This window comes from Rhinopithecus bieti, unplaced genomic scaffold, assembly GCF_001698545.2.
Source record: "Rhinopithecus bieti isolate Rb0 unplaced genomic scaffold, ASM169854v2 scaffold_12592, whole genome shotgun sequence".
Lineage (NCBI taxonomy): Eukaryota > Metazoa > Chordata > Mammalia > Primates > Cercopithecidae > Rhinopithecus > Rhinopithecus bieti.
In genome coordinates this window covers 169,186-185,059 of record NW_016807142.1, presented here as the reverse complement: position 1 = coordinate 185,059, position 15,874 = coordinate 169,186, and the positions used below count along the sequence as shown (strand labels likewise).

Sequence of the window (15,874 nt, the reverse complement as noted above, 5' to 3'; positions counted from 1 at the left end):
CCGTGTTAGCCAGGATGGTCTCGATCTCCTGACCTCGTGATCCGCCCGTCTCGGCCTCCCAAAGTGCTGGGATTACAGGCTTGAGCCACCGCGCCCGGCTGGCTTCCTTTAATTATCAATCCAGAAATGATTCATTTGCCTCTGAGACCCCTATAAGTTCAGGTTCCAAGGTAATGCCTCTGAATACCTACAGATCTGTAATAGTAATTAATTGTGGTGTGGTGTCTCTAAACTGTTAATCATTTTCAAAGGCCCACTGGAAATCATGTACGTTAAGCAGTATAACAGGGCATATCCTAACATCAGTTATTTTTAAAATTCAAAATTAAATCACACCATTTAAGGTGATAGCCCAGATTATCTCAGTTATGTACGCACCAGATTGAATTTTATTTACTTTTTTTTGAGACGAAGTCTTGCTCTGTTGCCAGGCTGGAGTGCAGTGGCACGATCTTGGCTCGCTGCAAACTCTGCCTCCCGGGTTCGAGCAATTCTCCTGCCTCAGCCTCCTGAGTAGCTGGGACTACAGGCGTGCACCACCATGCCCAGCTAATTTTTGTATTTTTAGTAGAGACAGGGTTTCACCATGTTGGCCAGGATGCTCTCCATCTTTTGACTTCGTGATTTGCCTGCCTCAGCCTCCCAAAGTGCTGGGATTATAGGCATAAGCCACCGTGCCCAGCCTCTTTTACTTATTTTTTGAGACAGGGTCTCACCCAGGCTGGAGTGCACTGTCACGATGTTGGCTCACTGCAACCTCTACCTCCCAGGCTCAAGAGATCCTCCCACCTCAGCCTCCCAAGAAGCTGGGCCTACAGGCATGTGGCACCAAGCCCAACTATTTTTGCATATTTTTTTGGTAGAGATGGAGTCTTGCCATGTTGTCCAGGCTGGTCTTGAACTCCTAGGCTCAAGCGATCTGCCCACTTCAGCCTCAAGTGCTCAGATTACAGGGGTGAGCCATTGCACCAGGCAATGGCTTGCACCAGCCATTGCATCAGATTAAATTTTAAAGGGGAAAAAGATATTTATGAAATGGAAACTAGATAAGAGAAAATCATTCAAAATGTGGAGTATTTGGATTAGGGTGTCAGAGTGTCTAGACTGGTAGGTACAAAAAAATCCCTGATCATCACATTAGAAAAGTATGGAGATGGAATCTCAGATAACTAAATTATCTGACTATTCCTTAAACTACCAGTGTTTTCAACAATGCCACAGGAAAGACTTCATCAACAGCCCCGCTCTGGGAAGTCATACCTTGTGTCAAGCAATCTTGTCTTTTCCCCTGGGTTCTGTCCTGCCAACCCACTGACCCTATTTTCTTAACTCCAAATTGGGAATCACCATTCAGCTGGCAGCAAGACAAAATGTCAACTGCAGCTGTCCTGACTACTCTGGGACATAAGTTCACGGCACCTTCTAGACAGGAGCCATCTCTGCGTGCCGCACCCCTCATCCCCACCTTGACTTGTCCTTTCCTACCTGACTTCCACTTCCGGCTTGTTGTGTCGTTCCACAACCTGAGAGGAGAAGTTCTCCAGGCAGAGGGCAGCCTGCAATGTGGCCCGCACGGCACTCAGGTAGGGGCGGAGAGTGGCAGTCTATAGGAAATAACACAAAGGGAAGGGAAGATCAAAATCTGTCACGCCAAACCCACTGATCCCCTATTCCAGCTCCCATGAAGCCAGGTAGCACTGAGGGTGCAAGGCTCTTAAGACACCACTGTGAACAGAACAGACTAGGCCTTCAAGACGCCTTCCAACGTGCAGAGTTGTGGTTTTCAACAGGAGGCAATTTTGCCTGCCAGGGTACATTTGGCAATGTCGAGACATTTCCTTTCTTTCTTTTTTAACCTGGGGTCACACCAGAGGAATGCTGAGACATTTTCAACTGTCATGACTTGGCGGGGAGGGGAACTGCAGGCACTGAGTGGACAGATATCCAATAAACATACTACAATGCACTACAAAGAATTATCAAGTCTCAAATATCAAAAGTGCTGAGGCTGAGAAAGTGATCTAGAGACATACCAGTGAATGCATGATTGTCTTCAATCTGTCTATTAGGCCAACAAATGTATAGGTGTACTGTTTGCCAGGCACTGAGCTAACTGGGAATTCAAAGATGATTAACACTGTCTCTATCCTCAAACAGCTCAACTGGACAGCAGATATACAGAAAATAACTATGATATAAAGATAAAATGTGAAATATTTAGATTTACAAGTAATCTATATTTGCAGAAGAAACTGGTTTTGAAAGTGAAATGGGATTAGGAGGATTTTATAACGAGAAAAAGTAGAATAAGGACATTCTTTTTTTTTTTTTTTTTTTAGACAGACTTGCTTTGTCACCCAGGCTGGGACTGGAGTGGCACCGATCTCGGCTCACTGCAAGCTCTGCCTCCTGGGTTCATGCCATTCTCCTGCCTCAGCCTCCCAAGTAGCTGGGACTACAGGCGCCCACCACCACGCCTGGCTAATTTTCATATTTTTAGTAGAGAGGGTTTCACGTGTTAGACAGGGTGGTTCTGATCTCCTGACCTTGTGATCCACCCGCCTCAGCCTCCCAAAGTGCTGGGATTAGAGGTGTGAGCCCCACACTCGGCCAGAATAAGGACATTCTTAGTAGAGGGATTAGCTTCTAGATGCACTGGTCAGTCCTTATATCAGCCAAATTCTTTCCCATCTCAGGGCTTTACACATGCTTGACCATCTATTTGTAGGCTTTTTTCCTTTTTCTTTGCCTACGTCATCCTCCAGATCTCAGCTTAATTAAGGAAGGCCACTTAGGCCTTCACTTCCCCCTACAAAGCATTTATTACAATTTACAATAAAATGTCTTTCATGTCTTTTTAATTTTTATTTATTTATTTATTTTGAGACAGAGTCTCGCTTCTGTCGCCCAGCCTGGAATGCAGTGACGCGATCTCTGCTCACTGCAATCTCTGCCTCCCGGGTTGAAGCCTTTCTCCTGCCTCAGCCTCCCGAATAGCTGGGATTACAGGTGCACACCACCATGCCCGGCTAATTTTTGTATTTTTAGTAGAGATGGGGTTTCACCATGTTAGTCATGGTTGTCTTGAAATCCTGACCTCAGGCAATCCGCCCACTTCAGCCTCCCAAAGTGTTGGGATTACAGGCGTGAGCCCATGTGCCTGGCCTTTATTTTATTTTATTTTATTTTATTTTTGAGACAGAGTCTCACTCTGTTGCCCAGGCTGGAGTGCAGTGGTGCAATCTTGGCTCACTGCAACCTCCACCTCCCGGGTTCAAGTGATTCACCTGCCTCAGTCACGCGAACAGCTGAGATTACAAACGTGCACCACCATGCCTGGCTAACTTTTGTATTTTTAGTAGAGACGGGGTTTTGCCATGTTGGCCAGGCTGGTTTCAAACTCCTGTTCTCAAGTGATCCGCCCATCTTGGCCTCCTAAAATGCTGGGATTACAGGCGTGAACCACTGCACCTGGCCTCCTTCATGCCTTTGTAAAGTGATTTTTCCTTTACTAGGCTGTAAACCTCATGGTCAACAGACCATATTTATTTTATTCACAGCTATATAGCCTCCAACCTAGCTCAGTATGTAACATGTAGAGTGTCTTACTCATTTCCTGCAGAATAAATGAGCAAAAGAAATAATTAAGGTTAGAGTAACACAAAAGGACAGCAAGAGTTCCAGAGTAATAATGAGTACAATGTCTCTGTATACGAGAAGCATTTTAGATTCACTAAATGAGGCTGCAGTGGTAGACTGAGGTAAGATGGGGAATCTTGAATGCCAGGCTACCAAGTTTAGCTTTTCTCTTAAGGGGGTAAGGAACTACTGGGGCTTTTTGAGGAGGAAGTTCCTGACTGTAGCTGCATGGTGGCTCTGTGAAGAATGATTTGGGAGGGAAGTGAGACATACAGCAGACTGTGTCACAAGCAAAGAGTATCAAAAGTGTTGGACTGACATTAGATGGAGTGGATAATGGAACTGAAAAACAACTTCCCAGGGGCTTATGCCTGTAACCCCACCACTTTGGGAGGCCGAGGTGGGTGGATCACCTGAGGTCAGGAGTTCAAGACCAGCCTGGCTAACATGGCAAAACCCCGTCTCTACTAAAAATACAAAAAAATTAGCCACAGTGGGTGCCTGTTAGTCTCAGCTACTTGGGAGGCTGAGGCAGGAGAATTGCTTGAACCCAGGAGACTGAGGTTGCAGTGAGCTGAGATCTGGCCACTGCACTCCAGCCTGGGCAACAGGAAGAGAACGTGTCTTTAAAAAAAAAGAAAAATAAAAACAACTTCCAACGAACTGTGGTCCAGCCATTCAATTAAATACTACTTAGAAATAAAAAAGAGTAACTATTGATACACACAATATGGTTGACTCTCACATGTACTATGGTAAGAAGCCACACTTAAAAGCCTGCATACTAAAGCATTCCATTTACATGACAATCTGAAAAAGGCAAAACTATAGGGGTTAAAAACATCAGTGGTTGTCGGGGTGGGAAGGAGGAAAGGTGTGATTACAAAAGGACTCGAGGGAATTTTTTGGGGTGACGGAAATATTCTGTATTTTGGTTGTAGTAGTGGTTACACAACTTGACTTTTTTTTTTTAAGACACGGGATCTTGCTATATTGTCCAGGCTACAGTGCAGTGGCTATTCACAGGCGTGATCACAGTGTACTACAGCCTCGAATTTCTGAGCTCAAGTGATCCTCCTGCCTAAGCCTCCTAAGCGGATGGTACTACAGGCGCATGCCACCATACCCAGCAAGTTTTTGTCAACACTGTTTTTTTTTGAGATGGAGTCTTGCTGTCGTTGCAGCGACAGGCTGGAGTGCAGTGGCATGATCGCGGCTCACTGCAAGCTCCGCCTCCTGGGTTCCCGCCGTTCTCCTGCCCCTGCCTCCGCCTCCCGAGAAGGTGGGACTACAGGCGTCCACCACCACCCTCCCGGCTAATTTTCTGCATTTTTAGTAGAGAAGCGGTTTCACCGTGTTAGCCAGGATGGTCTAGATCGCCTGACCTCGTGATCCGCCCACCTCGGCCTCCCAAAGTGCTGGGATTACAAGCGCGAGCCACCGCGCCCGCCCTTTGGCAACAGTTATAGACAGTAAACCTAAAAAAGGTGACTGGCTCCGTGACGCCTGTCCTTTCATGAATAAAACAGACGTAGTCTCATGCAATACCTCAATGAACTTAAATTTTTAAAAATCAAGAGGCATGTGCTCCGTTAGGAAAAAAAAAAATCCAGATTTCTAGCAGAGATATGAGGTCACAAAGTTTGCCAGGATAGGGAACCCAGGAGGAAGAGCAAATTTAGAATGGAAGATGAGTTTTGAACTAGAGGTGTAATTTCAAGGTCTCTTCAAGATATCCAGGCAAACCTTGAAAGAGAGCTGAGAAGCCAGATTAGGAGTCATCAGAGTGAAGAAAGTCAGTGAAGCCAGCAGACTAGATCGGTATCACCAGGGAAGGTGTGAGGATGAGGGAGGTGGTCATCCAAAGTCACAACTCCCAAGAATACCCACATGTATGAAAAAGGGAGGACTTTCAGGAAGGGAGGGATGAGCAGTATCACAGCTAACAAACACTAGGGCTGACACAGTTCAGTTCTGACCAGGAGGGGCCTGAATGGAAGCAACACGAGAGATCCTCCAGTGGGGTGGAAGCAGGGCTGGAGCTATCAATAGTGGGATAAGGAAGTGTGGCCGCCTGCCTTAAGCAACAGTAGGATCACGAAGGCAGAAGAGGACAAAGGGCGTATTTAGTGAAGCTCTACTGTGGATAGGCAGATGCTCTACTGTGGATAGGCAGAAGCTCTACTGTGGATAGGGCCTCAGCGGCCCTTCGACGGGCTAAGAGTCCGACTACGTACCCTCGAAACGCTCCAAAGAGCCTAGGAAGCCCGACTTCCGGCTTCCTCCAGGGCTCAGGAAAAGCCCCTACCTGCTTGGAAGGCTGATCATGAAGCCGCAAGGCCCGCTTCAAACCAGGGAGTACTCCTACTCGCCCCTTCCTCACCTCGGGCCCCCGCCCTCTTTCTCCCACCCTCATGGTGTCCCCACAACCCCCCGGCATCCCTCGGCCCCGCGCCCCTGCGGCAAAGCCACATCTCCCACCGACCCACTGCCCTGAGGCTGAACAGCTGGGGGGGGGGTCCCTGGCCGGGGGCCCGGCTCTCTCACCATCGCGGGCGCTGGCTGGGCCGGAAAGCGGAAGTACGGAAGTGGCCAGCCCCGCGATGCCTGCCCTTTCGCGAGAAGCGCAGCCGCTGTCTCCGCCCGGACTTCCGGACGGTACCATCTATGCTCTGAGCGGGATAGGGAGCCCTTGCGAACGCCTGGGCCTTCCGGAAGTTTTCCACCTAGGGCTGTCTCGGTATCTTTAAACTGTTGCACTCGAGTCACTACTTAAGCTCCTCCAGGAATGGGAGGAGCTCCCCTTTGTTCCTTCAGGCCTTCTTGTTACCTTTGCCACAGCCTCCCCCCAGGTATGCAATGGTACAGCCCAGCTTCAGATTGGGCACCAAATTAGGACAAGCTGAAGCGGAGGAGCCCTTCGTTTCTTCCGGTTCTGTGCCCCCATCCTTTCTCTCGCCCCTCCTACCCGCAGCTCCTGGGGCTCAGCGGCGCTAACTGCAGCGCCGAGATCTCCGCCGCCAAGCCCCGCCTCCCGCCCTGGGCTGTGCCCTGGGGCTCGCCTGAGGCCGACCACCCGCACCCCACCTCTAGCGGGCCTGCTCGAGGCCCACCTTCTCCCCACCCCCGGCAAACTTCAGTAGGCTCGCCCTCGCTGACTCCCCGCCCCCGCGTCAACTGCAAGGGGCCCGCCCATAGCCAGTTCCGGGGCGGTTGCTCCCATCGACCGGAACTCCCCGCCCCCTCCCGCGGCCCTGGGGCCGTAGGAGGCCGCAGTGAGGAGGTAGAGGGGGCGGGGGTCGCGCTAGGGTGTCCCTAGAGAACGAGGACTCTGAAGGCGGGACATTTGGGCGACCCCCGGGCAGGGCCAGCCATTAAACAGTCCCATTTCTGTGCCAGACACTGAACTGGGCTCTTGACGGGCATCATCTCTTAATCCTCAGAACATCTCAGGGAGGTAGGTACTGTTGTTATCCCCATTTTTCAGATTCAGACTTTTAATGGAGAAACAGACCGAGATTTCTTTTGTTCCCATTTTACAGATGGAAAAACAGAGACTCAAAAAGGTTAAATAACATGTTCAGGGGCACCTAAGTAGAGAATGGTAAAGCCCGGACTTGAACTCGGGTCTGTCTGGCTTACCAGCCCACGTTCTAAACCACTATTAGTGACTAGAGAAGGGAGAAAGGTGGAGTAGGATAAGAAAAGAGGCCAAGAGTCCCAGAGAACATGGTAAGAATGGGGTGCTTGGAACTCAAAGTCTTAGCAGAACCCAAGAGAAATGGAAGGAAAGAGCATCAGAAAGGCAAGGCAATGCATAGTAATATAGCATGGTGATCGGGGTGCAGACTCAATATAGCGGGGTTCAAATTGCATCTTGGAAGCATAGGCACATACCCACCCTTACAGAGTCTCAATTTCTTTCTCTGTAAAAACGAGATCACAACAGTCCTTGTTCATGGTGCTGAGTGAGAAATTAAGTGAGATAAGCTGATAAAGTGCTTTGCGCCTAGCTTGGTACACAGTTAAGTGCCCTGTGAGTAGGAACTGTGCCATCAATTTTGTCAGTAAGGGACTGAAGCCTGGCTTGCTTGAGGCTGTCCCTGGAGGTAAGAAGCCCTTGGGCTTTTCTCAAACCACTTTGTCTGCCATCAATGGCCCTGTCCTCTCCAGCCCCACAGGATCCCCATATCCTGGGCCATGAGTGAGTTGAAAGACTGCCCCTTGCAGTTCCATGACTTCAAGTCTGTGGATCACCTGAAGGTCTGTCCCCGCTACACGGCAGTGCTGGCGCGCTCCGAGGATGATGGCATCGGCATCGAGGAGCTGGACACCCTGCAGCTGGAGCTTGAGACCCTGCTGTCTTCTGCCAGCCGGCGCCTGCGTGTGCTTGAGGCCGAAACCCAGGTGATACCCCAGAGAGGGGCCATCACCAGAGATGGACTGCAACAAGTTATGGGATGGGTCATTGAGTTAGCTCCATATGCTGAGACCTGGGATACAGGGGTTTGTGGGGAGAGGGAGAGAGACCCAAACTGGGTTTGCATGACACAAAAAATAACAAGAATATGCATGATCCCCTTAAATTGCAAGATTTCTAATTCAGTACACTTCTATTGGCATCCCCCCCACCCATCCCTCATTATGTTCTGGGTTCTACACTAGTCATTAGAGAAAGGTAATTAGGACAGTTTTGGCTGTCAAGGAGCTTGCCAACTAGGAAAGGGAGAAAGTCAGGTGCATACCAGGTGATGTGATGTTGTGGTTAGGAGTCCTAGGGAACTGGAATGGGGAGACCTGGATTTGAATCCTGGCATAAGCACTTGCTAGCATTGCTGTTTCCTAGCTATATGACTTTGAGAAAGTTTTCTCATATCTCTGAGTATCGGTTTCCCTATCTGCAAAGTGGGGTGAATAATAGGACCTACCTTAGTGCTTTTGTGAGGATTAAGAGAGAATTTTTGCAAAAACAACCCAATGCCAGACACTAAGTAAGCACTTCAGGTGTTACTTATTTACTACTCTGATTACTTTATTCACTGCATAAAGATGCCTTGAGCCTTGTGTGCCAGGCGCTATGCTGTATCCTGCAAAATAGAGATGGTTAAGGTGGGCTTTTTGGTCTTCAGTAGCTTATGGTCTAGTTGAAGAGACAAGGTGCGATGGTCATTCCAGTGTGACCAAACAGCATGACTGGGTGCACAATGGAGGTGTGAAGTGCCAGAGACTTGTAGAGGAAGGAGGTGCCAACTGGACCTAAAAGGATGAATGGCATTAACTTGTCCCTGGGAATCCATGGAAGCTCCTTGAGGAAGGCTATGACTCAAGTTGTATTTTAGCATCTAAGAACCTGGGTAACTGATTCAGAGAAGGCATCTCAGTGGTGGTGACATTGAAGTGAAGGTTTGCTGGGAGGACTCTTCTGTTAAACAGTATGTGACTGGCATGGGTGATAAAGAAGTGAATCAAGAGTACAGATGAACAAGTGAATGAGATGATAAGTATATGAATAAAGTCCTAAGAGGCCAGGTACAGAAAATGAGCTGAATTTTGAAGGATGAGTAAGAGTTTACTAGGTAAAAAGAGGATAGGGAAAGACCCAGGAGACTCCTTAGATTCTAGATCCTAATTTATTCAGTAGAGGAAAGAGATATTCTGTGTTTTCCCTTCTCCCCCTCAGTGACAGTTTCTGTAAATTTCAGATCCTCACCGATTGGCAGGATAAGAAAGGTGACCGGCGATTCCTGAAGCTGGGTCGAGACCATGAACTTGGAGCTCCTCCGAAACATGGAAAGCCCAAGAAGCAGAAACTGGAAGGGAAGGCAGGACATGGGCCGGGCCCTGGCCCAGGACGGCCCAAATCCAAAAACCTTCAGCCCAAGATCCAGGAATATGAATTCACTGATGACCCTATTGACGTGCCACGGATCCCCAAAAATGATGCTCCCAACAGGTTCTGGGCTAGAGAGCATAGAAGGGGGCCTCAAGGTTCTGGTGGTGGAAGCGCTGGTGGGGCAGGGGCACCCACTGAGGATCTGCTTCTCCCTGCAGGTTCTGGGCTTCAGTGGAGCCCTACTGTGCTGACATCACCAGCGAGGAGGTCCGCACACTTGAGGAGCTACTGAAGCCCCCAGAAGATGAGGCTGAGCATTACAAGGTAGAAACTCTGGGCCTTGATAGACATGATGCAGAACAAGAGAGTTCAGAGGTGGCTGAGAATTAAAGCTACTAAAGCCATGCGTCATCTTCCTTCCCCTACCCTGTCCAGCCTCCTATCTGCTCCATCAGTGTATCCAGACACCCAGGTCCAAACTCAGCTTTCTGTGTGCGCTGCCTCTCCTCTACCCGAGCCAGATGTCACCACGCCCTCAAGCTTAAGTGAAGTGTGCCCGTGTTCCTTTATCTCTGTCCCTTTGCTTTGGTCCAAGCCTTCATCAGCTTCTATACAAACAGCCCCTTAACTCTGTTCCTGCTTTGAGGCCTCTGGAGGAACCTTTCTTCTTTAAGATGTAAAGCTTGGGCCAGGTGCAGTGGCTCATGCCTGCAATCCTAGCACTTTGGGAGGCCAGGGCAGGCAGATGGCCTGAGCTCAGAAATTCGAGACCAGCCTGGGCAACATGGTGAAACCCCATCTCTACTAAAATACAAAAAATTAGCCAGGCATGGCGGTGTGCACCTGTAGTCCCAGCTACTTGGGAGGCTGAGTCAGGAGACTTTCTTGGACCCGGGAGGTGGAAGTTGCAGTGAACTGAGATCACGCCACTGCACTCCAGCCTAGGCAACAGAGCAAGACTCCGTCTTTAAAAATAAATAAATAAATAAAAAAGAAAGTCAGCTCACACCTGTAATCCCAATACTTTGGGAGGCTGTGGCAGGCAGATCACCTGAGGTCAAGAATTCAAGACCAGCCTGACCAGCATGGTGAAATGCTGTGTCTACTAAAAATACAAAAATTAGCTGGGCATGGTAGCGTGCATCTATAATCCCAGCTACTCGGGAGACTGAACCAGGAAAACCACCTGAATCGGGGAGTCATAGGTTGCAATGAACCAAGATCGTGCCACTGTATTCTAGCCTGGGTGACAGAACGAGATTCCACTTCAAAAAAAAAAAAAATTAAGAAGATATAAAACTCTATGTTTTAGGCCGGGCGCGGTGGCTCAAGCCTGTAATCCCAGCACTTTGGGAGGCCGAGACGGGCGGATCATGAGGTCAGGAGATCAAGACCATCCTGGCTAACATGGTGAAACCCCGTCTCTACTAAAATACAAAAAACTAGCCGGGCGACCTGGCGGGCGCCTGTAGTCCCAGCTACTTGGGAGGCTGAGGCAGGAGAATGGCGTGAACCCGGGAGGCGGAGCTTGCAGTGAGCTGAGATCCGGCCACTGCACTCCAGCCTGGGCGACAGAGCAAGACTCCGTCTCAAAAAAAAATAAATAAAAATAAAAAAATAAGTGGTAAACAAATGGGACAGGTAAATCATGTGTTGCTTTTAAAATCCCCGGTGCTGCCACTGAGCGGCGTAGGGGAGTCAGCCAGGAATATACCTGGTGGTGCTGCCTTTGTGGTGCCCTCTGGCCACTTAGCTCTCCTGCTGGTCCACACATAAAGGCAGTAACTCAAGACCCCTTGCACCTGAAAGGCTTTGCACACCCCATCCCCACTTTGCACTTACAAGACCAGAAGTAGACCCCACTTTCCCTGCTCTAGACCTAAAAAGTATTCCCCCTCCTCCACCTGGTAGATGCCTCATCTCTGCCGTAGAGTCTCCACCTTATCTCAGAGGCTGGAAGACCAAAGGAAGCTGGTTTTGCTGCTGGAGAGTTTCCAACTGTCCANAAAAAAAAAAAAAAAAAAAAAAAAAAACTCTATGTTTTAATGATGAAAATAAATAAAACATGCTCCATTAAAGAATATTTAGAAAATACAGAAAAATGTTGAGGGAGAATACTCCCATAGGTCAGCTGTCATCAGATGTGCTCATGACATGGCGCTGCATCTAGGCCTCTCTTCATCCCGTTATCTACAGGATCAAGTCCACGCATCCCAGTCCTTGATGGCACAGCTCCAGTGCCCCTCTCCATTTTCCTCAGCCATACCCTTCTTCATTGCTGTATTGACCAGTCCCACCAAGTACCTTGCCGTCATTCCAGGACACCACAGCCTCCTTGCTGGTCTCTGGGCCCCTCTGGCAAGCTCTTCTCTCCCTCTTCTCTCCTTGATAGACTTGACTCACCCTCCAAGGCCCTGATCTCATGTTACCTCCACCAAAGCACCCTTTCAGATTCCCCAGCAGAAAGTTAGTCTCTCCTTTGTGCTGCCACAACACTCTGATCTATCTCTTTCACTTCACTTACCTGACTTTTTAAAAATTTATTTGAAAAAGAGTTCATACAGACAGCAGTTAATTCAAGCCATATAAAAGGTAATTCCCTCTAACTCCTGACCTGAAGGCTCCTGATTCTCTCGAGAGGCAATTGATGTGACCTGAGACAATCCGTGTATGTAGAGTATTCTGCACCTTCTATCTTGGGAATTGTTTCAGATTGGCTTCTGTGTGTGTGTCTTAGTCCTTTTTGGACCTGTCTCCCTTATTAGAATGTAAAGCAGAGGTTTTATCTTCTTTATACTTTCTTACCTATATCTGCCACTGGGCCTGGCCTTGGACTAGGAACTTGAGAGAGAGATAAGACAGGTAAGTGAATGAATGAATGATTGAAGCATGGCTGGCCAGTGCTTACCCACTCAGGGTTGGGTGCCATCTTTTCCACAGATCCCACCCCTGGGGAAGCACTACTCCCAGCGTTGGGCCCAGGAGGACCTGCTAGAGGAGCAGAAGGATGGGGCCCGGGCAGCAGCCGTGGCTGACAAGAAGAAAGGCCTCATGGGGCCACTGACTGAACTAGACACTAAAGGTAGGCCTCTCACCTCCCTGCCAACCCCAGGTCAGGACTTGAGTTCCAGAACTTCACCCCACCTGCCCTCCTTTCCTATGCCCACTTAGATGTGGATGCCCTGCTGAAGAAGTCTGAGGCCCAGCATGAACAGCCGGAAGATGGATGCCCCTTTGGTGCCCTGACGCAGCGCCTCCTGCAGGCCCTGGTGGAGGTGAGCACCCTAACCCAAAACAGGAACCACATTTACTTTGTGTTTTAATGTGTTATATTTATTTTTTATTGGAATATATCATACATTTATTAGGTTGGTACAAAAATAATTAGGTTGCTGCAAAAGTAAAAACTTGGACTAATATATAGCAAAAGATTGGGAATAATACATAACTTTTGCACCAACCTAACAGAAAAGTGCACAGATCATAAATGTACAATTTTCACAAATGAGCTTGTATTAGCAGCCTGGAGATTACAAAATGAAACACTACTATATCCTAGAAGCCCCTCTCGTGCCCCTGTTTTTCTCCAACTTCCCCCAAAGATAGCCTCTACTCCACAATTAACTTTTGCTAAGCATCTGTTGGAGGGGCTTTATACACATCCTCCCACTGGAGGCTAGGACAGTGGTTAACCCTGTGTTACAGATAAGAAGATTAGCGGCTCAGAAAAGGGAATTGTTCACTTGAGGTCTCACACAGCAGGATTCAAACCCCTACTTCGGGGTCCCTGTCTTTATACCTGCTGGTTGACCTTAGACACACCCTCATACTCTTTCACCTCATTGAGACTCAGTTTTCTTTTCTGGCTCAAACACAATAGTTTCTCTCATGTAACAGTCTTGGGTACGTGTTCCAGGTTATCTAAGGTAGGGGAAGGGGCAGGTCTCTACCTCATATCATCAGACAGGAACCCCAGCTGACGGTGGCCTTGCAGTCTGCACAAGGTCACTGTGGGCATAATTGTCACTCCAGTCCCACAGAATAAAAGCAAGGAGGAGTGTGTGAAGGAAACTTTTTGGGCCATGCCTAGCTGTGGCTCTTATTTCCCCTGGAGAGAATCTGTCACATGACCATACCTGCCTGCAAGGGAGCCTGGGAAATGTAGTGCAGCTGGACAGGCATTGCCTAGCTGCCATGGAGGAAAGGAGAGTGGCGTTCGGACAGCTAGCACCTCTGCCACAGCAGGCCTAGCACAGTGCCTGGTGCGTTGCAGGCACTTCACCAACCTTAGCTGTTCATTACCATCATTGAGTGTTAATCATTTCTCTTCTGTGTTCCTTTTTCATCATATCAGTACAAAAATGGATTTCTAGAATAATCAAAGCAGTTTGGGATCAGTATGGGAAGGCTTCCCAGAGTAGGTGGGATAGGAAAGATAAAAGGATATTTCTGGTGTTTGAAGACTGTCAGTGTAGGTCAGAAAGGAGCAGGAAAGTAGAACAGCTCTTTTTCCTTCCACCCATTTCTGTGGTCTTCTAGGAAAATATTATTTCCCCTATGGAGGATTCTCCTATTCCTGACATGTCTGGGAAAGAATCAGGGGCTGACGGGGCAAGCACCTCCCCTCGCAATCAGAATAAGCCCTTCAGGTGAGTGGTGTCCTATCCACAACCCACAGTCTGGCGCCCACTTCTGTTGGCTTCTCTCCATCTCAACCTGGGGAGTTCCTCATCAATAAGAGGCTGGGGACAGTTAGGTGAAGCCCAATAGCAGTCTCAAGTGTGAGTGCTGGCCCAGTGTGTCTGCATGCACAGACTGAGTGCAGGGTTGTTCAGCACAGAACTGTTCATACCATAAATAAACCAAATGTCTCGCTGAAGGGGAGTGGTTGGCTAAATTGGCATAACTCCATATGATGAAATAACTTGCAACTATTAATCAGATAGCTGCAAGTACAGAGAAATACAGGTAAATGATGTGAAAAGATGTAAATTATAGAGTGCCAAGTGGGGAAAATGTTAGTTGTAGCCCAGTATAGATACATATTTTTATAATCTTATTTTTACTTAAAATGTATTTCTTTTTTTTTTTTTTTTTTTTTTTGAGACAGAGTCTCACGCTTGTCATTTAGGTTGGAGTGCAATGGCGCAATCTTGGCTCACTGCAATCTCCGCCTCCCAGATTCAAGCGATTCTCCTGCCTCAGCCTCCAAGTAGCCGGGATTACAGGTGCCTGCCAACATGCCAGGCTAATTTTTGTATTTTTAGTAGAGATGGGGTTTCACCATGTTGGCCAAGCTGCTCTTGAACTCCTGACCTCAGGTGATCCTCCCACCTCGGCCTTCCAAAGTGCTGGGATTACAGGCATGAGCCACCATGTCTGGCCTACTTAAAATATATTTTAAAATATATTTAAATACGTGCACATAGGGGAAAAACCTGGACTAATATGTAGTAAAAGATTGGGAATAATATATAACAAAATCTGGAATATATATAATAACATATAACAAAATAATAGTGATTCTCTCTGGGTTGTTGGCATAACAGGCTTTTCCATATTTTTTGGATAGTGGATACATACGTTGCTTGTGTTTAAAAACCAGACCAGATGTGTCTGTCCTTCCCTTTGTATCTGGATAGACACAGAGGGGGTGCCCAAAGGGAAAGGCAGGTTTTCACTGAGCTTGGGAAGCCCTGGGAACCTCCAAGGTGGGCCCTCCTCCAAGCTGGCTCTTGAGTCTGACAAGGGCCTGCCTCCCCCTGCAGTGTGCCGCATACTAAGTCCCTGGAGAGCCGCATCAAGGAGGAGCTAATTGCCCAGGGCCTTTTGGAGTCTGAGGACCGCCCGGCAGAGGACTCCGAGGATGAGGTCCTTGCTGAGCTGCGCAAACGGCAGGCGGAGCTGAAGGCACTTAGTGCCCACAACCGCACCAAGAAGCACGACCTGCTGAGGTGAGTGTGAGCAGGATGCACAGTCCCGCGGGTGGCCTTGGAGGCTGTGGCCACAGCTGGTCACCTTCCAGGGGTTTTACAACAAGCTTTCCAAGCCTGGCTGGCCTCTAAATCGCCTGGAGAGCCTCGAAACAGCAGTGGCCAGTCCACCGGGTATGTGTCAAACAAATTCTAATTCCACAGAGTGGGGCTCAGGCACCTGTGACTGATAGATCGATTGATTTGATTTGATTTGGTTTGGTTTTTTAATTGTGGTAAAGGCATAATGTAAAATGTATCCCCATGGGAGGCTGAGGCAGGAGAAACACTTGAACCTGGGAGGCAGAGGTTGCAGTGAGCCAAGACAACCATTGCACTCCAGCCTGGGCAACAAGAGTGAAACTGCGTCTCAGAAAAAAAGAAAAGAAAAGAAAATTTACCCTTCTTAACCATTTTTTTTTTTTTTTTT

General features: G+C 48.3%; 2 protein-coding genes across 2 annotated transcripts in view; one reads left to right on the top strand and one right to left on the bottom strand.

The window, feature by feature from the left end:
• The window catches only part of ARPC4 (actin related protein 2/3 complex subunit 4), a 19,978-nt gene extending 13,213 nt beyond the window's left edge, over positions 1 to 6,765 (bottom strand). Inside the window, exons 1-2 of the mRNA XM_017880352.1 lie at positions 6,187 to 6,765; positions 1,486 to 1,604 (exon numbers count right to left, since the gene is read on the bottom strand). Of these exons, the coding sequence (XP_017735841.1) occupies positions 1,486 to 1,604; positions 6,187 to 6,189 (122 nt within the window). The 5' untranslated portion in view covers positions 6,190 to 6,765. The remainder of the gene's footprint in view (positions 1 to 1,485; positions 1,605 to 6,186) is intronic.
• TADA3 (transcriptional adaptor 3) overlaps positions 6,300 to 15,874 on the top strand; it is a 13,645-nt gene continuing 4,070 nt past the window's right edge. Inside the window, exons 1-8 of the mRNA XM_017880351.1 lie at positions 6,300 to 7,096; positions 7,813 to 8,046; positions 9,342 to 9,592; positions 9,691 to 9,796; positions 12,413 to 12,554; positions 12,644 to 12,747; positions 14,012 to 14,121; positions 15,241 to 15,426. Coding sequence (XP_017735840.1) covers positions 7,840 to 8,046; positions 9,342 to 9,592; positions 9,691 to 9,796; positions 12,413 to 12,554; positions 12,644 to 12,747; positions 14,012 to 14,121; positions 15,241 to 15,426 — 1,106 coding nt within the window. The 5' untranslated portion in view covers positions 6,300 to 7,096; positions 7,813 to 7,839. The remainder of the gene's footprint in view (positions 7,097 to 7,812; positions 8,047 to 9,341; positions 9,593 to 9,690; positions 9,797 to 12,412; positions 12,555 to 12,643; positions 12,748 to 14,011; positions 14,122 to 15,240; positions 15,427 to 15,874) is intronic.